This window comes from Brassica napus, chromosome A8 (assembly GCF_020379485.1).
Source record: "Brassica napus cultivar Da-Ae chromosome A8, Da-Ae, whole genome shotgun sequence".
Classification (NCBI taxonomy): Eukaryota; Viridiplantae; Streptophyta; class Magnoliopsida; order Brassicales; family Brassicaceae; genus Brassica; species Brassica napus.
In genome coordinates this window covers 2,869,274-2,892,592 of record NC_063441.1, presented here as the reverse complement: position 1 = coordinate 2,892,592, position 23,319 = coordinate 2,869,274, and the positions used below count along the sequence as shown (strand labels likewise).

The 23,319-nt window shown below is 32.3% G+C and overlaps 1 protein-coding gene and 1 long non-coding RNA gene across 3 annotated transcripts; one reads left to right on the top strand and one right to left on the bottom strand.

Moving 5' to 3' along the window:
- The first annotated feature begins 1,299 nt into the window (after positions 1–1,299).
- On the top strand, positions 1,300–3,782 carry LOC125576990. 2 transcript variants are annotated; one of them, XR_007315312.1, is made up of 7 exons: positions 1,300–2,296; positions 2,373–2,420; positions 2,544–2,655; positions 2,757–2,827; positions 2,908–3,003; positions 3,101–3,215; positions 3,318–3,782. It is a non-coding gene; the product is annotated as an uncharacterized LOC125576990 (long non-coding RNA). The 2 variants fall into 2 exon arrangements; XR_007315313.1 differs by having other exon boundaries at positions 2,373–2,466.
- Positions 3,783–17,967: 14,185 nt separating this feature from the next.
- LOC106351377 (CLAVATA3/ESR (CLE)-related protein 11) lies at positions 17,968–21,999 on the bottom strand. Its single transcript, XM_048737572.1, has one exon. It carries the CDS (start codon positions 19,215–19,217, stop codon positions 18,921–18,923), a length of 297 nt encoding a protein of 98 aa, XP_048593529.1. The 5' UTR covers positions 19,218–21,999; the 3' UTR covers positions 17,968–18,920.
- Between the last annotated feature and the right edge of the window lie 1,320 nt (positions 22,000–23,319).

The window sequence follows — 23,319 nt, the reverse complement described above, 5'->3', positions numbered from 1 at the left end:
ATATTTAACAATATTTATGTATATATTTAAAGTTATAATCTTAGATAGATTTGTCATCTGTTTCTTTTGTTTAAATATATTAAACCAACTTGCATAAAATTAATAAAAAATTTTGAGATAAAAGTTGAATAATTATCAAAAAATAAAACTAAACATTATTTCTAATATTTTTAAATATATAAAAGAAAATAATCATTTTACGATTAAAATTGCAGAAATTTTTGAAAACTTTTAATAGTAAAAATTGTATAATTATAAAAATAAAATTAAATAATATTTCGAAAATTTTTATGTCATATTTGAATATATTTATTTCAATGGTGATGTATGAATTATTAATATATTCTAAAATTTTTATATTATACAAATCACATTAAATTTAAAATGAATTATTATCATATTTTAAAAAATTTACCAAAAATATATATTAACGTTAAATGTAATTATTCATGTCATATTTAGTTATAAACCATGTCATCAATTTAGTAGTCATGTCACATTTACTTTTGCGAACGTGATTGCCAAGAAAAAATGTCGCAAATCAATTTTTAAACAATGTGTAGGGGATTTAAACAAAAACATAGAGGTTATTCCCTTGTTTTACCTTTTTCTAATAATAAATTTTAATGTTTGTATCTCATCAACTCAGAAACAGTTCAATCTATATTATTAAAACTGAAGTACATTTGAGAGTTGTTTGGAAACTTGGATAATAGTATAAATGAGAATTGTTTGGAAACATGGATAGTAGTATAAATGAGAATTGTTTGGAAACATGGATAGCAGTAGAAAATAATACTTGCTTATCTTAATTGATTTTTTAAAAGATTTTTATTATATTGTTAATCAATTCTAACCCTTCATCTATTATATTTACTAAATAAGTTAATATCATTTATTACAGAAGTACAAAACAAAATTTATTTGTTTTCAATTTTTATTTTATCTTTTACATTCATTTTTCTCAATTTTAATTATTTCTATACAAAATTCAAATCAAAATAATAATTTAAAATTAATTTATATAAATAATTGATTCAAATATATATATATTTTAAGAAAATTTACTAAAATATTTTCCAATAACCATTTAAAAAATATTTTCACTATATATAAGAAAAATACAATACATAACTTAATTAAAAACACCAACTTAAATTATGGTTTTTATATTTCATATTAAGTTTATAAATATAATATATGTGATTATTTATATGATGGTATGTATAAAATAATATTAATTATATGATTACTTATATTATGGTACATATAAAATATGATTAATTATATGATGACATATATATGATATATAATAGTGACATGAAAAACAAAACTTATTTGTTTTCAATTTTTTTATTTTATCTTTTACATTCATTTTCTCACTTTTTAACTATCTCATTAATTATATTTACTATAATATTTTGTCAGGATTATTTACATATTAACTATAATAATTCGACATATTTGAATGAAACCACTCTATTTGTGATAAGAATTCAAAATGGTTAACAATTTTTTTTATTTACTTATGTATCGGTTAGACATGGACATTCGGATAACTATTCAGCTACGAGTTATTTCTGTGGGTTATCATGGTTTTTGAGTTTTGAAACTAGACTTCATTTCGGTATTATAAATTTTCATGTGTGTTTCGAATCGGGTCCAGATGAATTCAGTCTTGATATATACAAACCTACAAATATCCAAAAACTAATGTATTTGACGCCGGTACGGATATTTGTATGAAAAGTAAGAATATTAACAGATTCAATTCGGGTATGTTGAATTCAAATTAAACTAAAAATAACCAATTAACCAAAAGTAATCATATTACTCTATTTGATTCAGGTTCGATTATGATGTATAGAAATCTAAAAGTATTTATGCAATTAATTATATTATGATACATATAAAATATATAATACTAATCATAAAAATAAAATATCGATTTATAAGAAAGTAAAAATTAACACCCGCACGGGCGTGCGGGTCAATCTCTAGTAGTATCTTAAATAATAAAGTAGAGTTTTGTCCCTCATTCCTTGCGCCACGTCATCAGGTAGATGAGGGCAAATTCTGACACGTGGCACTCCCAAATAAACGAACTGGGCTTTTATTAAATTTTGTTATTAAGCCCAGAATTATGTCAAGTCCAAAATTATGTGACTAGGGTTATTTTTCTTCGTCGTTCTTCTTCTTCCCTGCCTCTTCGTTTCCTTTTCCCTGCCTCTTTGCTCTGACATTTATTCTGAGTTTTCCATTCATTTGCTCCTTCATCACCAAGTCTGAGTTATAGGTGAGAAAGTCGATGCTCTATCTATTGATTTATGTTTTGATTCAGATCTAATCCGACTTCTTTTATGGCTTCTTAGATAAGGATGAGAATTAGGAGAAGCACAAGCCAAGACCAAAACACTAAGGTTATCTCTCTTTGAAAAACCCTTGCAGAAACGTCTCACCCATTAGGTATATTGAAACCCATTTTCGCCTTTTCTTAGAGCATCGAACTTGAAGCTTGGATTTTTTTTGTTACCTTTCTTAAGGTTCACACAACAACTTAAAGGAGAGCCAGTGCCACAAGAACTGCTAGATAGACTGTGCGAGCTCATAGCTGTTCTTGCTGGTGGTGCAGCTGCAAAATATGAAGCACTGAAGGTACAAAAACTTTGCTACAAGCCTACAACTAAACTTTAAGTCTTCTTTATGTCCTTAATTTGTATCAAGGCTTTAGTTTGAATTTCTGCTTTTTGTTCCAGGAAGAAGTATTGGCAATGAGCCTTCTCGTAGACAATCCCCTAGCTAGCTGACAATAACAAACAGCTACCCGGTACCCCTCTAACCTTGTATAGCTACACTATCGCTTAAGCATATCTCTACTTAATTAACAGAGCTCCACTTTCATATTAGGAAGATGTTATTGGTGAGCTAAGTACAATCAGAAGAACGTTCAACACGATGGCAAATACCGGAAAATCGTATAATGGCAACTCTACGTATAGAAAGGTCCTTTGCATTGTTGATTCTATAGTGGTTGTCATTTTCTTCTACTTGGTATGCCATTTTTTCCCTCATGACGCCCTATATCATTGATTCTTTACAGGGATGTTACTCTGTGTGTTAGGGACTGGCTCTTACATTCCATAGAAAATTGGAGAGCTATGAGTCGGAGCCCAATGTTGTGCTAGCTACCAGCATAATTTCCAAGACAGTTGGAGGTGAGAAAACTATAACATTCTTATCTCTGACATTTAGGAATAACTTATCCACTTTTTCATACACCGGTTGATTGTTATATTTCTCACCCTCTTTGTTTCCAGGTTCATCCAAAGATTGATAAGATTGGGAGAAAGGGTTTATGCAAAACCTTGGGCTGCAAGAAACTATCAGTATAAGCAAGCAAGAACGCTGCACAGAACCAGATGCTTCCACTGAGATTGATGGTTCAAATAATATTCTGGAGCTAGCACGAGCTGCGATACCCAGAACAACTAACACTGTTACCAAGAAGGAAACAACAGTTTTGAGAAGAAGCTTTGCAACAAAAAGAGAAGAAGACGATGGAGAAAGAGTTGAAATTCAACCTAACGATGATTTCAGAGCATCACTCCTTTGAGGTTTATGGCTTTGTGTTTGATCCCAAGGCAACCTATGAAAGCTATGGGTCTGAGCTGAAAGTAGTGTTACTCACTAGCATCAATTCTAAAGTTGTTGGAGCTAAGAAAACTGAATATATTGTCACATGTCTTGCATATCTATACCTAACGACGACCGCTATACGTGGATATGTTTTGCTTTAATAAAAAAAACACTACTATAAACTAAATTTCCATGATGCAGGCCGGTTATTTCTCAACGACACATCTGGAACCCATAACTACTCAACATATTTGTTAAACCTTTAATAAATGGTCCACCTCCAGTGCGTAAAATATTTGCCAATTGATATCATCATATTGGTACTGTGATGTCACCTTTAATATATTATATCTTCTCCAAATAGAAAGATTCACAGGAAAACATATAAACAATTTATTATCTTCTTTCAAACAAGATAATAAAAAAAAAAACACAAGCATTTACATTTTCTCTCTCAAACATCAACTTTACTTTATGCTTAAATTCCAATTAAATTAACTTTGTTATGACTATTCGGCTTTTTATTCTATTTTTATTGAATCGATTAGTCACAACCACTTTTGTTATTCTGGTTTGAACTAAGCAATTTCAAAACAAAATAATATACTTTAGTCGATAACCATTATCAAATAGATCACAAAATATAATTTTCTTTCAACATATTTTTATCTGGGTGTTTTTCAAAACCAACCCATATTTTCAAGTCAAATCCAAAACCAACCCTTTTTTTTTTGTCCATACTATTCATCAATAAAATTTCCATACTATCCTTATGTTTTTGAATTATTCACAAAATTGCCATTTTTATTTATTTTTTTATTAATTTCGAAATTAACAAAAAATCAAATACACCCTAACCATTTCTTCTTATTTACAAAAATGCCATCATCATCAATTTTTCCAACCACCATGAACCACCATTTTTGAGCTCTAAAGCTCTAGAATTCAATTTTCAACCACTTTTTTTTCTCATTATAACCCAAAAAACTTCATTTTCTCTCATCTCCTCTACATTTCCATCTAAAAAACTCTCATAACTATCATTTTCATAATCACAAACTTCATATTTTCGAGTTTCTTCATTAGTGAATCGTTAAAGATGCTTCTTTTTGCTCATATTTGGAGTTTGGACGGTTGAAAAGGTTGGAAACAAGCTTTACACATGAAAAATGTAACTATTTACATGGTTTTCGTTCTTTTTCAGATCTGTGTCGCGACGGTAGACTGTTTTGTATGTCTACGCCTCCGTGGAGACTTACGATGCAGTCTATTTGTCAACGCACGGGTTAGTTTTGCAATTGAGCAGACAAATTTTTTTTCTAACGCAGACTTCCCCAGTAGTCTCCGTCTTTACCTTTGACAACAAAAATAAAACTTTCGGTAGACTTACTAAGACGTCTACCTAAAAGAGGTTAGTTTTTCATTTGACCGAACTTTTGACTTTTCAAAATAGACTTCAACGGAAGTCTACAAAATGTAGACTGCCAACAAAGTCTATAAAAGGTCAGTTTTGCATTTGACCAAAACTTTGACTTCGTGGAATAGGTTAGTTTTGTGTTTGACCAAAAAGTTTAAAAAGCAATCAAAAATTTATTAAATTGTAGACTTCATATGCAGTCTTCTTATCTTAAAAAAAAAATGTAGACTGCGTATAAAGTCTACTTTTTTATTTTGGTCAAATGCAAAACCAACCCGTCGGATTTGAGAGTAGACTTCACAAGAAGTCTACACACCCGTAGACGTTCATTTTAATCTACTGATTTGAAGTCAAACTTGGTCAATTGCAAAACTAACCTCTTTCAAAAAAATTCAAACATGTAGACTGCATATGAAGTCTAGTTCTGAAAGTCAAATCTTGGATGAATTCTGGTCAATTGCAAAAAGTAACCTTTTTAAATTGTAGACTGAAATGAAAGTCTACATGTACAAAATTACAACTTTTATTCAACTATAGAAAGCAACCCGTAAAATGGTCAATTGCAAAAACCAACCCAAAGAGTAGACCTATTTGACAGTCTACGTCTGTAAACTGAAAAGAACGTCAACATCTTCAGAGACTAAATATTAAGTCTTCATAGAAAAATCTATAAAAATGTGAATTTGTGTATTATTCATTAAATTTTTTCTAGTTTTTTTGTTTGACAGTGTGTGTTAGTTAATCCTAATGGGTTTGAGTGATTTTGAAAATAATTTTTTTTTTATAATTATGAAGGTATAATTCATTTGATTTGACAATGTTGTTAGCTAATAATTGTAGACGTATTTCTAAGTCTTCGTTTATAGTTTTGCTAGTAAGGCTGAGCTTGTTTCAAAGCTGAAGTCGGTGACTGTGGAATATAATTTTACATTTTCAGCATATAAGACAACAAAAACTCTGTATGTGGCTAAGTGTCGTGTTCAAGGATGTGGTTGGAAACTTAGAGCGAGTGTGAAGTATGGGCCAAAGACATTTTGGGTGACAAAATATTCGAAAAAGATGAAGAATCGGAAAGGTTGAAGAATGTTCCTTGTGCATGATGGCTGTACACATGGTAAACTTCTTGAAATGACACAAGAAGATTATGATCTGGACAACAAAATTGAGAAGATGGTGCTAACCTATTCCTTACCAAACATCATTTAAAACAAATGACTCCGAATAGGAATATACTCCTCTTATGCCTGTCACGAATAATCGACAAGTACGGAACTTGATCGAGTTATCTAAGACACACTTTGTACGCCTTTGTGTATCAAGCCTGCGCCAATACACTAAAAAAATTTGGATTGACTATATGTTAAATAATAAGTGTAGACGTTTTTGTAAATCTACAAATGTAGACTGCAGTTGAAGTCTACGTCGTAAATTCTATTAAAAGTGTATTTGTGTATTATTCATCATATTTTTTCATGATTTAATTATTTTACAGTGTATGTTAGTAAAATTTTAATGGTCTTGGATGAATTTCACAATTTAATGTGTTATAATTATACACTTGATACTTATTGCAAATTGTTTTGATTAGTATTATTCTTGAAAATTTTTGGGAAAATTTTGTATAGATTTTCTTCTTCTCACATGTGTGTTAGTTATTATTTTAGCTTATGGTGGTTTTACTTGTTTGGTTGGTTAGATCTTGTGAAAAAATTGATATCTAACAAAAAATTAATAATATCATACAAGTGAAAACAACTAAAAATGAATACAATGTTTATAGATTATGCATTAAAAAATTATTTAAAAATTAATATTTTATTATGAAAGTTATTACAGAGCAATATATTAAAAAGTATTCTTGAGTATGTTTGATTTTTCATAATCTTGATGCTTCAAATAAAGTCTTGGAAAAAGTACCTGCCAAATAAGATAGAGTTATGAGAAAAACATAAGATAAAAAATAAAATCATATTTTAGTAGACTTTTTATTAAGTCTACGTAAAGTTATTGTTTAGTAGACTTTAGTTGAAGTCTACACTAATGGAAAATTTTCATATTTAAAAGTGTGCATTTAGAAAATTTGAAAATACTTTGTTCTGGAAAATATTTCAAAAATGGTTTTTTGTCATCCTTGTAACAAAGCAAAAAGATAATGTATGAATCTATAAATTTAGTTCATTATAAACACAAAATATCTTATAATGAATATATGGAAAGCTTACATTTTTGGGAAGATGATTTGAAAATATTGGAAGAGAATACCTGCAAAATAAAATAAAATTTTAAAAAATAAGATAAAAATTAAAATCATATTTGAGTAAACTTCTAATGAAATTTGCTTAAAATTCAAGGCTAGTAGACTTCATTTGAAGTCTACCAGCCGTAAGTTTTAAGTAGATTTCAAATGAAGTCTACTCTATAAAAAAAAATAGATCTGAAAAATAATACATTAAAAATATGAAATAAGTTTAAATCTAAAAAACTTTTAAAAATATGATTTAATAGACAAAATAGTTATAAATTAAAGACATATTAATATGAATTTTAATATGTAACTTTATTTGAATATAAATACTAGAACACATATTTTAAATCTATAGATGTAAACCTTACATTTCTAGGAGGAGAAGAGAACAACTATGGAAGAAAATACCTGCAAAATAAGATAAAATTATTAAAAAACATAGAAAAAAAATTAAAGTCATATTTTTGTAGACTTCCAATGAAGTCTGCTTAAACTTTATGGTTTAGTAAACTTCATATGAAGTCTGCAAGCTTTAGTAAACTTCTTTAGAAGTCTACACTGTCTGATAATTTTCAGATCTGAAAAAATCTATATATTTTGAAATGTGAAAATAATTTTAAATCTGAAAATACTTTACATAATATAATTTATAAGGTAAACTAGTAGCAAATTAATGTAGAGAGCTTGATCTATAAATTTATTTGAATATAAACATGTAAATACATATTTAAAATCTATTAATCTAAAACTTACATTTTTAGAGGAGATGATGAAATCCATGAGTGATAATACCTACCAAAAAAAGATAATATTGTGAGAAATAAACATAAAATACACATTTAAAATCTATAGATCTAAAACTTACATTTTTTAAAGGAGAAGATGAAAACCATGAATCATAATATCTAAAATGACAAGATAATATTGTGAGAAAGACTTGAGAAAATTTTAGAGAGAAAGAAGATAATGAGAGAGATTTAGAAACAATTGAGAGAATTTTAGAGAGAAGAGAGAAAGTTTTAGAGAGAAGGGAGAGAGTTTTAAGAACTTGTGCAGCCACTTTAGAGAGAGATTGAATAAATTTTGTTTATATAGGGAGACAAAAATGTAACTAGGTTAAAATTTACGATACTGTAGACTTCGTTTGAAGTCTACTAAAATTAAAATTTTGGAGTAGATCTTACTATAACATAGTAGACCTTTTTGGAAGTCTACTATAATAATTTAATTATTGTTGTTTATTCTTTATTATTTTAATAATTTTAATATATGATTTATTAAATTTATTTCTTTATTTTTTAATAGTTATAGTATATGATTTCACTTTTTTATTCTTAAGGAACTTAACTTAGTTTAAATATAATGATTTTTTGTAAAACAAATTGAAAAATATAGACTGAAAAAGACGTCTTCAGATAAATAGACTTTATTGTAGGTCTACGAAACCCTAAACCACAAATATCAAACCCTAAATGTTTTGCTTGATAATCAAAAAGTCTCATTTATACAAAATATAAACTACTAAACATTAATATGCAGATTTAAGTTAATAAAACAAAAAAAAAACAAAATCTAAAATCTAACCCTATGAAATCAACTACTAAAAGACATAACATGTTAGAACCTTTTGTTTCTAAACTATGAACATAGTCTAGCACATGATAACCAAATTAGTATATATTCTTCAAAATTGTTCGATTATATGAAATTTTAATTTATTTACTTCATATTATCCATTATATTGATGATTAATTAAAAATATCACAATAATTATTTTTATACATTTTCAAAATTAAATTAGTAGACCAAATTAGAGTGTAGACTACAAAACAAGTCTATAAAGTAGACTTCGTAGGAAGTCTATATATATGTAGACTTCTTTTATTACGTGTAGACTTCCAAAGGATAGAAACGTAAAATATATTTATGTTTTTTGTTTGGTCATAAGGGTGAAATAGTACTTTCACTACTCCTTTAGGTTGGTTTTGCATTTGACTGAAAGTGGGGTACACTTTTACATTTGACTTGAATATTTGGGTTGGTTTTAGCAAATGTCCCTTTTTATCTTCATATTTTTAAATATATTTTCTTTACTAATACCATAAAATAAATTATAAGTTCATTTAAAATAAAACATATGAACCCGGCGCGTAGCGCCGGAAGACCACTAGTTAGCTAGATTACAAAACTCGGCAAAATTAAATATTTTTTTCTAAAATTGATTATTTAGATAACGATTCATAAGACTAGTCATGTTTGGTCTATTGTAGTTCACACGGACATATCAGGTGACACGGCGGGATTGAAAATGTGCTAAACACCAGAGGGTTCTAAGGTGATGATTGTTTCTGGTTTTTGATTTTTGTTTTTTCAAAAACTATTTTTATTCCAATCAAGTTTTAGCTTTTAGTTTTTGTTTTTGTAAAAACCATTTGATTTCCCAATCAAGTTTTTAAGCAAATAGGTTTCCTAAAATTTAGGGAAACTAATTTTTCAAAGTTTTAAGCAATTTACGAAGAAAAATCAAAACCAACTTGTATAGGGTTTTAATGGAAAAACTAATTTGTCTCTTTTTGTAGAAAGTGCTAAATTTTAATTAATTAATAATTAAATAAATAATATTTTCATAAAGATAAAATTGCGCTACAAGTTTTTGTACATAAAATATCATTTAAATAATAATGTAAAATAATTATTTACATTTCAAATCTGTAAAATAATTTAGATATTTATATATATTATAATTACTTGTAAGGAATTCGTTATTTATTTCTATAAACAAAATTATTAAATAATTATTACAATTATTAGACACATTAAAAATAACTAAAATTATAAAAATAAAAAAGTTTTATTAATTAAAAATATTATAGTAATTTTAAAAATAGCAATTCCAGATTAAAAAATAAAAGTAATTTATATAATAAAGTTTACAAATAGTTTCAAAAAATTTATATTTTAAATTTTGCATAATTTATAGATATTTTTATTTTTATTCTAATATAATACTTAAGTAAAATAATTTTAAATATGTTAATGTATTTTTTTATTTTTAATTAACAATCACTATATTTGATATATTTTATTTGTAACTTCTATATATGTTATTGCTATTTTTTTAAAAAAATTTAGTAGTCACATTTAAAAAAACTAAAAATACTGAAAAACTACAAACCAAAACTAAAAGCTAGAAACCAAAACCAAAAGTTAAAAACAAAAACAAAAACTTAAAAGTCAAAAAACAAAATCTAAAAACTAAAACCAAAATCTAAAAACCAAAAACTAAAGCTAAAACTAAAAAAATTTATTAGTCAGATTTTCGGTCCGGTTACCCAAAAAATGTTTGACCCATAGCTACATTGAATTTTGTAGTAATACTATTCATTAACGTTAATGGATACAAGGATCCAATCGAAACCCATTGCACGCACTCGACTTTATTCGTGGTGCTATACTTTTAACAAACTGGCTAGTGAACAAACACCATCTTTTTATTGACATTTAGGAAACGATTAGGTATATCTTTTACAAATGTGGCATGGGTTTGCGATGCAGATGAAATGTCAATACCAACTGTATATGTCATTTTATTGAACGTTTTTAAATATCTTTAAAACATACTAAACACACAATAACTTATACTGAACTAAAAAAACAACTTGTACTGAACTATATTACAGACAATATATGATTACTTGAAGCACATTGAATTTGACATGAACAAATCACTACAATAAAACAGCAGTATTCTAACGGACGTTCCGACGGAAAATGAAATCCTCGGAAAATCCCGAGCAATTTCCGAGGATATTCCGAGAAAACACAAAATTTGGTTTCCTCGGAATTTCCTCGGAATATACCGACGGAATTCCGAGGAAATATCATTCCGTCGGAATATTCTTATGGAATACCGAGGAAAATTGTATTCCTCGAAAAAAACCGATGAATTCCGAGGAAATATTATAGACGTTAGAGAGCCGTTGGAGAGCCGTTGGGGGATTTTAAAAATTCCGAGGAAATTCCGACGAACTAGCCGTTGACATCGGAATTCCGTCGGAATTTTCTCGGTCTGTCGGCAGGATTTCAACTATAAATACAAGCACCCCTCTTCCTCTTCATTCACTCTATATCTTCATCCTCCCTCTCACTCTCTTTACACACGAATTTGATTCTTAAAAAACATGTCTTCTTCAAATTATTTTCGTTCTTGGATCGATCGACCTCATTTGGATCCGAACACGAGATTGCTTACTGAAGAATACCAACGAGGTATAACCGAATTCATGGGGTTAGTTCACCGACAACCGGAAGCAAAAAACAGGTATGTTAAGATGTTCTTGCTCTAATTGTAAAAATAAAAAGGTTATTAAAGAGTGGGATGTTTGGACTCATCTATATTTGAGTGGGTTTACACGAAGTTACAAAATTTGGTATCATCATGGGGAAACTGATTATGAACATGGTAGTACTAGCGAACCTCAACCAGCGGTTAGATTAGAAGAACCAATTAGAACGGATGTAGATTATGGTGTAGGTACTGAGCAGATGGTAAATGATCATTTTAGAGGGGAAGATTTACCCAATGCAGAAGCTAGGAGATTTTATGATATGTTAGATGCTGGAAAGCAACCATTGTACGAAGGTTGCAGAGATGGTCATTCAGCTTTATCATCTGCTACAAGATTGATGGGCATTAAAACGGATTATAATTTGGCTGAAGACTGTGTGGATGCGATTGCTGATTATGTTAAAGGTATTCTACCCGAATATAATGTAGCTCATGGCTCATACTACGAGGTTCAGAAACTCGTAGCTGGTCTTGGTTTATCGTATCAGGTAATAGATGTATGCAGAGACAACTGCATGATTTATTGGAGGGCGGATGAACAGCGGGTTTCATGCAAATTTTGTGGGAAGCCTTGTTATAAAGATACGAGTGGAAGAGTTCCAGTGCCATATAAAAGGATGTGGTATTTGCCTTTGACGGAGAGGTTGCAGAGGTTGTATCTGTCTGAACGCACATCGCAACCAATGAGATGGCATGCGGAGCACTCAACAGATGGTGAGATCAGACATCCTTCAGATGCAAAAGCGTGGAAGCATTTCCAATCAAAGTATCCCGACTTTGCGTATGAGAGAAGAAATGTTTACCTTGGATTATGTACTGATGGTTTCAGCCCGTTTGGCAAGAGTGGAAGACAATATTCTCTATGGCCAGTCATTCTTACACCATACAACCTACCCCCAAACTTGTGCTTGCGACGAGAGTTTTTGTTTCTCTCGATTCTCGTTCCCGGACCAGAGCATCCTAAGAGATCACTTGATGTGTTTCTTCAGCCACTAATATATGAGTTGCAACAACTATGGGCTCAAGGTGCTGAAACATACGATGTTTCGTATAAAGAAAACTTTCAAATGCGGGCAGTACTAATGTGGACAATAAGTGATTTTCCAGCATATGGTATGTTATCTGGATGGACAACGCATGAAAGGCTATCATGTCCATATTGTCAAGGTAACACTGATGCTTTCCAACTAAAACACGGAAGGAAAACGTGTTGGTTTGACTGTCACAGTAGATTTCTACCACCAGATCATCCATATCGTAGAAGTAGGAATTTGTTTACGAATAACAAGAGGGTGTTTGACAGTCCACCTCCGGAAATTTGTGGGAAAGATTTGAAAACACAACTGAGAGATTTTGGTGCAGAAAGGACGCCAGACGTCGGTGGACATGAGCGTTTTCCGGTAGATGGTGTTGGAGACCTACATAACTGGCACAAAAAAGTATTTTCTGGGATCTGCCATACTGGGAGGATCATCTACTAAGGCATAATTTAGATGTCATGCATATTGAGAAGAACTTTTTTGACAATCTCATGAACACGATCCTTAATGTTCAAGGTAAAACAAAGGATAATTTGAAGTCAAGACTAGATTTAGTCGATATATGTGCTCGTTCAGAACTTCATGTTTATGAGAATGGTAGGGCTCATTTTCCCATATACCGACTTGATGCAGCGGGAAAGGATGCGTTCTTTGATTGGATTTCAAACGATGTGGAATTTCCAGACGGTTACGCATCTAATTTGCATAACTGTATCGACAGAAAGGAAGGAAAGTTTACTGGCTTGAAAAGCCACGATTGTCATGTAATGATGCAGCGCCTCCTTTCGTTTGCCTTCAAAGAACTATTACCACGAAATGTTCATGAAGCAATTGCAGGGATAAGTGGTTTCTTCCGCGATTTATGTACGAGATCAGTGACTCTTGAAGGTATTGAAAATTTGAAGACTAACATAGCCGTGATTCAGTGCAACCTTGAGAAGATATTTCCTCCAACATTTTTTGATGTTATGGAGCATCTTGTTATTTACCTGGTAGGAGAATTGGAACTTGGTGGTCCTGTGCAGTATAGATGGATGTATCTGTATGAGCGGTATATGTTCCATTTGAAGAAGATGGTGAAAAATTTAAGTAGGGTGGAAGGTTCTATAGTCGCACATATGATCAATGAAGAAACTTCAAACTTTGCCGAGTATTACTTTCCAGCAGAAGTTCAGACCAAAAACAGAAGACCTGCTCGGCATGATGATAGAGGCGAACGGGCAACATATCATGTTACGGTTCCAGACATTTTCACAGACGTTGGACGACTTAGCGAAAAACCAAAGGACCGTCGACTTACTGATCAGGAGCGCAGTCATTTGCAAACATATTTGCTCACCAACTGCGAAGATGTTCTTCAATATGAGAGGATTTTCATGGCAGAAAAGCGGTTCGAATATAGATACGCCACAGAGGACGAACTAGAAGAAATGAAGCAGAGAGAATTTGGTGGATGGATGTTTACTTATGTGAGTGCTGGTTTGGCCAGAGGTGAAACATTTGACGATTGGATACGCGAGATAGTCGTTGGACCAAACTTTGTTGTGAAGTCATATCCGAGATTTTGTACTCGCGGATATGCATTCACAACTCAGAAGAGGAGATGTTCAAGTACGACTTATGATGCTGGCGTTTGTTCTGCATCAGGAGATGATGTATACTACGGACACATACATGAGATTTTAGAAATCAAGTATTTGGGCATGGTTGGATTGCGCTGTACTGTTTTCTATTGTGATTGGCACGACAACACTCCAGATCGAGGTGTGAGAACAGATGCATTTGGTGTTACATCAGTAAATTCGAGACGGAAGCTGCAATATTATGATCCTTTTCATTCTTGCTTCTCAGGCCGATCAGGTTTGTTATATCAAGTACCCCCGGGTAAGGAAAAGAGATGATCCATGGGTTACTGTTACAAGACTCAACCCGAGAGGCCGAGTTCAGGGAAGTTCTGAGCTGGAAGACCCACTACAACCAAGCACATCCGGCAACTTAAGTGCAGCAGAAGATTTAGGTGGAGTTGACCTTGTAGTCGATTTAACCGACTTCGGAGAGGAAGCCGCCGTTCACGTAGAGGATGAACCAGTGATTGGAGAGTTTCACCAAGATCCAGATTCAGATTCATCTGGTGATGATGACTCGGAAACAGACTAGCGTCGACCTTTTTTTTTTTTTAAATATAAATACCGAGGAAATTCCGAGGGCAGATAGGTTTTCCTCGGAATTTCCTCGGAATAGACCTTGTCGATTTAGGGATTTGATTATATATTCGTTTTCCTCGGTATTTCCTCGGAATTTTCTGAGGAAATTCCGACGAAGATAGGGTTTTCCACTATTTTCCTCGGAATTCCCTCGGTATATTCCGAAGAAATTCCGAGGAAGTAGGTCGAGCCCGACCTTCTTCCCCATTTCTCTCCGCCGCACTCTCTCTGCGATTTCGTCGACTCCTCTCTTCTCCCTTGCGATTTCCGGCGCTTTCTCTCTTCTCCCTCGCGATTTCCACCCTAATCCTCATGTATGAACCCTATCCCACTCTCTTAGGTCAGATTTGTATGGTTTTTAAGTAGATTTGATGATTTTGGAATGAGATTTATAGATTTTTGTTAGGGTGAATGGTAGGATTGTGTAAAATCGAGTTTGATTATGTATTTTACTTGATTTGAATTTTTTTTTTAGTTTTTATTAATTTTGTGGTTATAAAAATCTAATTTGTAATTATATATATATAATATGAAAACATTTTTTATATATAAAATCTATTTTTTTGCATTTTAAAATCATTTATATATTTATTAAACATTTTTAAAATCTATAAAACTTTTTTTGTGATTAAAAATCATATATATAATATTTAAAATCATTTTTTTTGTGGTTATAAAACGTTTTATGTATTTTATATATAAAATATAAATTTCTATATTTATTAAACATTTTTAATATTATTAAAACTATTTTTTATGTTTATTAAACATTTTAAATATTTTTAAAACTATTTTTTGTAATTATTAAACTGTTTTTGGGATTTATTAAAACTATATTTTTAATTTTTAAACTATTTTTTATTTATTAAAACTTTTTTTGTTAATTATTAAACTATTTATATTTTTGTGATTAAAAACTATTTTTTTAACTATTTTTTATTTAAACTGTTTTTTTTTATTATAATTATTTGAACTAATTTTTAAATATGTTTTTTTTTAATTTACAGGTCTAATGATGATCAGACCCGGCCTCGACCGCGTCTTAGTCGGGGTGGTATGGGGAGCTAGTCTCGGGGTTCGTCCAGCCATAATCAAGATTCCGTTTCGCCCCACAGCTCCTACCATACATCTCCCTCTCCATTACCCGCTCCTGCTGCTCCCGCTCCCGCTGCAGCACCCGCTCCTGCTCCTCCGGGTCCTCCGGGAGTGATGAGTGTTGCGGAGTTGGGTCGACAGCCCGGTCGTGACCATCTTCCCTATCTCACTGAGTATCCACATGGACATGGTCAAACATGGTATTAAACTTTTATTTTTTCCTTAAAATTTTATTCATTATTAATAATTTATTTTTTTTATTAGGTTCAACCGATCCGAGAACGGGATCAGCGACTGGATCAACCGTATGATGTACTCGGCCCTCGACAAGGGACATCCGACTTTCACTGACTTCCCTCCCGAGAAGCAGCATCTGTGGTTTCGTCAGTTTGCGGTAAGTATTCTAATTTTTTACTTATATTTTTTATTTATTAAAACTATTTTTTGTAATTATTAAACTATTTTCTATATTTATTAAACATTTTAAATATTATTAAAATTATTTTTTGTAATTATTAAACTATTTTTGGGATTTATTAAAACTATTTTTTTAAATTATTAAACTATTTTTTATTTATTAAAACTTTTTTTTTTGTAATTATTAAATTATTTATATTTTTGTGCTTAAAAACTATTTTTAAACTATTTCAGCAAGAATTCAACTGGAATTCCGATGATACGCTATCTATCTATCATCGTTTCGTCCATAAAGTTATGGACAACTATGGGAAGCAGATGTACGAGTGGAAGAAGAAATGGGAAGCAAACAAGGTAGTTTTTAATTTATTAACAATTTTTAATTTATTAAACTATTTTTTTAATTATTAAAATTTTTTTTTTTTAAATTAAAAGGTCCCAAAGTCGATGAACGACACGGTCTGGAAGGACTTGTGTGCGCATTGGGATAAGGAAGAGACGAAAGAAACTTCTTCCACCAACTCCAACAACTGCATGAGCGACCGTAAAGGGAAGGGCATCTACAAGCATAACTTGGGTGCTCAATCTATTGCCACTCTGGGGAATCGCATGGTAAGTTTAACCGTTTTTTTTTCAATTATTTAAGTTTCAGAATTTTATTTTTTGTGCATTTCTTCAAATTTCTAATGTTTTTTTTAATTTATTTTTTTTTCAAGGCGGAAGAAAATGAGGGCGAGCCGGTTGATGATCTCGCCCTAATGAAAAGGGTGTATACCAACAAGAAGACCGGTCAGATTGATGATGGTCTTGTGAGGGACGTGGTCGACCTGGTCCAAATTCAGGTGTATGACGAAGTGTCTCAGCTTCAAACCGATGATGACGATTCGACGGCTTCGACCAACTTGTCCCGGGTTCGAATCAACGAAATCGTTGAATCGGTAAGTTCTTTTTTTTTTAAGTTCAATTCATTTATTTCTTGATTTTTATTTTATCATCTTTTTATATTATTTAAATTTGGTTAATTAATATTTCAGTCGGTTCCAAAGAATAAGGGACGTTTGGTCGGTTTGGGTCGTCGCTCCCGGTCGGCTGCTCCTTCTTCTGCACCACCGCTCTATGTTGATCCAGAAGTACTTACGGCTCAGCTGAAGGACAAGGATGATCGGATATCTGCGTTGGAGGCTCAGATGGCAGCTCAACAGGCGGGCTATGAGACACAGAAGAGGCTGAACGAGCAAATGATGGAGATGATGAAGAGGATGTACCCGAACGAGGTGTTCCCGAACATTCAAGACCCGTAGTTTTTTTTTTTTTCAAAAACTCTGAATGTTTTATTTTTGTTTGTACAACTTTGAATATTATCTAATATGTTTTCAGTTTTAATTTTAATTTTATATTTTCGAATTTAAATTTCAAAAATTTTAATTTAAAAAAAAATTAATTTTTTTTAAAAAATTAATTTTTTTCCGAAATTCCGAGGAAAAAGCACCCTCGGAAATTTCCGACGAACTCTTCCTCGGAAAAAGTCGTCGGAATATACCGAGGGAGAGTTCCTCGGAAATTTCCGAGGGAAAGAAGTTCCTCGGAATTTTCCGAGGGCCACGTTCCTTGGAAATTTCCGATGAACATTCCGAGGAACGTTCCGACGAACTTATGGTCCTCGGAGTTTCCTCGGAATTTAGTTTCCTCGGAATTCCCTCGGAAATTTCCGAGGGAATTCCGAGGAAATATGAAATTCCGAAGAATTATTTCCGAAGACTTTTTTCGTCTGTATGTCCTCGGAATAGCGTTATTCCGACGACATACCGACGATTTTTTCCCTTAGTATGCCGCTGTTTTCTTGTAGTGAATATACAAGTCTTTTTTTCTTTTTTGGGTGTAAATGTTAAGAATATACAAGTTTTTGTTTGAGATAGATCAATATAAAAACTTTTTGGACACCCTACATATATATTCAGACGTACTTTACAAGATAACACGAATAACATATTGTCAGTTTTATATGTTGTATTATAGATATTTTCTTGCATAATAGCAAAGAACTTTACAATCAGAACAAAACAAATGGGCTATTCTTCAATATAACAATAAAACAAATCAATATTAATAATGTAGTGGAGAAATAAATAATTAATTTATTGTTTGATAAATTTAACATTTTAATAAAAGGAAAATATATTCAAACAAACAAATTGTCGTGATGTTTTTAAAAAATTAACGCAATCTACATTATATCAATCAATATATTCATTTTTGGGGATAAAATCAATATATTCATATAAATTAGTTACTTATGTTCAACAAATATTATATATATATATATCTAGTATAGGACAGATAGAACCTACACTACATATATAGAAACTGAAGCTATTGATATATACTAACGAACCACATTTCTCAGATCAAGAAACCTTAAGCAAATATAATGGTTAATACATTTGCACAATATATAAAATAACATATGTATTGATTCAAAAGCAAAGCATCAAAATCTACAGAATCGAAGACATTTTAGCTAGTGATGCAAAGGGTTTGGACCGCTAGGTACTAGCCGTTCCTCATCGTTATACAAAGAACCGGTTTCTTCTCCGGCCAGGCTTTGACTTCGACGTTGACGTTGAGTTCGATCTTTGATCTTGATAAACGGTGTAAAGTCAAAATTACTTGCTAGAATTCTCTTATGACTGAGACCAATGCCTGATTTACGCGTGTACGAGGTTGTAAATGCAAAAGAAACAAGAAGAAAGACGAACATCACAGAGAGTAGAGAGATGTGGAAGAGGAAACTACACGGCTTAGGGTGTTTCTTCATAGCCTTGTAGAGGAACTTGTGATGAAGAAGGATGAGAAGCAAGAGCGCTCATGGAGAAAGAGAGAGAAAGAGAGGTAGATAAGATAAATGGTTAGAGAAAAAGGATATGGGATTTATGGATTTTAAAAAGTGTTTATTTTTGTTACTCTCCAAGAAATTACAGCTTGAATCGAGTTTTAAATAAGTTAGGAGAATAAAGTACATGATAACTTATTTAATTTTTAAAGTTATGATATTGAGTAATAGTTGGCATAAACGTGTGGGATTTGTGTATGTGATTTGTGAAAAAGTTGTATGAAAATGAGTGCAATAAAAGAGTAAAAATGTTACTTTACGTTCAAGGAAGAATGGGAGGCGGAGTGGTGCCATTAAAAACGTTAAATTGTCAAAGTTTTGAATTTATTACATTGTACTTTGGTATGGTATGACCTAGTTTTTTGTTGGCGGGCACGTTTTTTAACTTTACATCTTTAATTCATAACATATTCGTTACAATTTCGGTATACGGTTCGAATTAAGCCAAAAAGTAGTTTATAGTGAGATTTGAATTAATTGAGCTGTATAAATAAGATTTGAATATTGCACTGCACATCCGTCCATTATGCACGGTGGTAGTTGACTTGGTGATCATTTTTGTGATAAAAACTCGTTTTTATCAACTATATATAGCTTAATGCTTTAACAAAAATAAACTATATATAGCTTAATAGCATATTTCACGTTTGCTTATCTATAATAGCTAGCATTATTTATTATATGGTAATTAGATATTTATTATGTATAGTTGAAACTTCGAATACGTGAGTTCTATAGGAGAAGACAACAATAAGAACTATATTTGGTTTTGATTGAAACTACAAAATTTCTCTCTCACTTGAAGTCCTTTCAATTTCTCTCTCATCGTATTTATCTTTATGAAGTCACTTGCCATCATCCTTGGATGAACTACCAATGCAATAGGATGGACTCAGCGGCGGAGGGAGAGAATGCAGAAGGGGGGGGGGGGCAGCTGCCCCCTATGAAATTTTGAAATTTTATGAATTTCCATTGATTATTTAAAATTTCTAGGTTTAGGTGATCAAATTTCTTCTAATGCCTCCTATAAATTTAGGTCAAATCTTGTATTGCCCCTGGTTAAACCATTGTCTGGCTCCCTCACTGGATGGACTGGTCTTGCTGGTATCACAGAAATCTATGGATACTCGCAAACTATATAGTCTCATATCCATAATATACTTTCTGCCTAATTTCCAAAGAAAGTAATGGCCTCTTTCCATGAATTCAATTATGTTTGGTTTCTTCTTATAGTCCATGTAGTAACCTTTTCTAGATATTTGATTCTTTTCAATGTTTACATAATATGCACTCAACATTGTAAGTAAGATTTGGTGGCATAAATATACTACACATGCATGAGTATGAAAATACGCAAATGTTGCATTGAAACGGACATTTTCTTAGAATTTACTCTAATATATCTCATATTCCCAATCTTTAGGCCTCTTTTCATATTAAATTACGTATTTGTTTACTTAATTATTTTCATATTGACATTTATTGAAATTTGAAACCTACAAGAAACAAAGCGCCTACAGTTCTTATGCCGTACATTACGTTAAACGTGATTCATTCCCCAGCTGTAAACCAATTATACATTCAGCTATATAATTTATCTTCGGTACAATATTGATTAGAGGTGGATTACATATGGGGCCTATAGAAGGCATCAACTTAGAAACTCAATTAGCGTGTCGTGTCCAGTAAAGGCCCAAAACATTTATTCTAAATGAAAATAAAGCTAAAATTTACATATATTATTGGTAACAATGTTAAGATATATTACCGAGTTTTTGAGTTCGTTACAGAAAATACATAAATAACATGAAATAAAGAGACATAAAATAAACTAACACATATTCAATTTAACTAAGTAAGGATTGATTCAAGCTAAGCATACAACCAAAATAGAACACCACTTGCCACAAAATCAAAACCTGCAGTGATTACGAGAGATGAACCCGGTAGATTAACAGCGTACCCGGTAGATTAACAGCGTACCCGGTGATCATACTCTTAAGGATCAGACTATCAAGAACAACTTGTGGATACATCTTAAATTGCAGCTTCCGCAGATAGAACTTCACCTGAGATAGAGAACACCCACAAAGGCAATAACGAGCTTGATTTGGAGAAGGAGCAACTAGTACACGCCACAAGCCATCGAACATGCACCAAAATGACCGCGACCCCACCAAACTAGGGAAAATGACGACGCCTTCAACCAACCGAGACGACTCACCCACACGGAGAAGGACAGACAAAGGAGGCAAAGGAACGAGAAAAACCCGAACCCAAATCCAGATCTTACGCCAGATCCAGACCACCGCCACCACGAATGACCAGAGAGAATCCTCATCCACTCATCTGCCTTGTTTCTCCGGATATCAAAACCCCATAGCGCCAGATCTAGCACCGCGATGACGTCGAAGATTCAGAGACCCAGAAAGGAAACGAAGGAAGAGAAGGGAGAGGAAATGCGAAGAGGAAAAAAAGCAAGGAAGAGAGGGGGGGGGGGGGGGGGGGGGGGGGGGGGGGGTAGAGCAAGGAGACGAGAAGGTCACCGGCCACCCAAACGGCAGAGAAAAAAAGTAGGTTTTCTAGAGAGAATTTTAGAGGGAAAAATTGACGAGAGAGGTTTTTTATCCGCTGTTTTTCTATTAAAATTTACATATATCATAAAACACATGTTGAAAAATATAAACATGAATGACAAGTGCAAAAAAAACAAAAACTATACAAATAATTACATCTAATAATAAAATTAGTATTGGATCGTGTAAAACAACCTTGAAGTAGAAGATAGTTGTATTTCAAACAATTTGGGACGTTAATTTTGTTCAATCAAGATTCATGAGAAGTTGAAGCCGGTTTAAGGTGGCTTCGGTTCAAGACGATTGGAGATTGAGATGATCGGTTTAGTAACTCGAGGGAGACGTGATCTAAATAGTTTTGGAAAAGAAGGAGAAATATATGGAAAGAAGATTTGGGAGAATCTTCATATTGCCAAGAATATAAGGAGAGTGTGAACCGGAGAAAAGGTGTGCTTTCGAAGATATATCAAGGCATTAGGGTTTTGAGAAAAAGTGAGTGAACTCGAGAACTGTAAGGGTAGAGATCGGGATATAATTCTTGAGTTCCTTGGGTAATTAAGGAATGGTCAGTCGTGATACACAAGTGTGTGTAGTCATAGCAACCTGATTAAACAGAGATGTTAAGTTTGTTTAAACGATTCTTAATTAGAGTATTTTTTAGGAATCTCGTGTGTTCAAAAGTATTTTCGTATGGTCTAAGTTCAAGTTTCTACATTTGGTATCAGAGCGGTCAATCTCTTCGATGTCTACATTGTCTACATGTTGAGATCTTGGGAAGAACATGGATCATATGAAGGAGCTAATCGCAGTACATAAGCCAATCATGCTGGATGGATCAAATTTCGGACACTGGAAGGTTAAAATAAGGTATATCATTTGTGGTATCGATGAGGAGGCTTGGGCTTCTATTTTTAATGGCTGGACTGAACGTACAATGATGAATGAGAAGAGAAAGCAAGTGTCCAAGCCGTTGGAGCAATGGACGACTGAAGAAAAGAATGCGTCAAAATGGAATTCAAAGGCAATTTCCACCATCTTCTCTACCATTTATATTGATCAATTCAAGATCATACAATATTGGGAATCGGCCAAAGATGCATGGAACACACTAGTGAACTACTTTGAAGGAGATTCTAGTGTTAAGAGGACTCGGCTTGACCATCTTGAGACCAAGTGGGAGAATCTAAGAATGGAGTAAGACGAACCCCTTGGAAGCTTCACAAACAAACTGAACATGATTGCAAATGAGGCAGCCGTGCTGGGAGAAAAGTACAAAAAAAAGAAGCTTGTTAAAAAACTTATCAGATGTCTTCCCAAGCGGTTTGAAGCTTACAAATCTGTCATCAAGGCGACCATGAAATTGTATGATACCAAGTTTGAAAAATTGGTGAGATTACTCATGTCATATGAACTGGAGCGGACCAAAGATCAACCTCCTTTTGTTAAAGGAA

Excerpts from the sequence above, each read along its gene's own strand:
- LOC106351377 (XM_048737572.1), bottom strand. The coding sequence starts at position 19,217 with ATGAAGAAACACCCTAAGCCGTGTAGTTTCCTCTTCCACATCTCTCTA.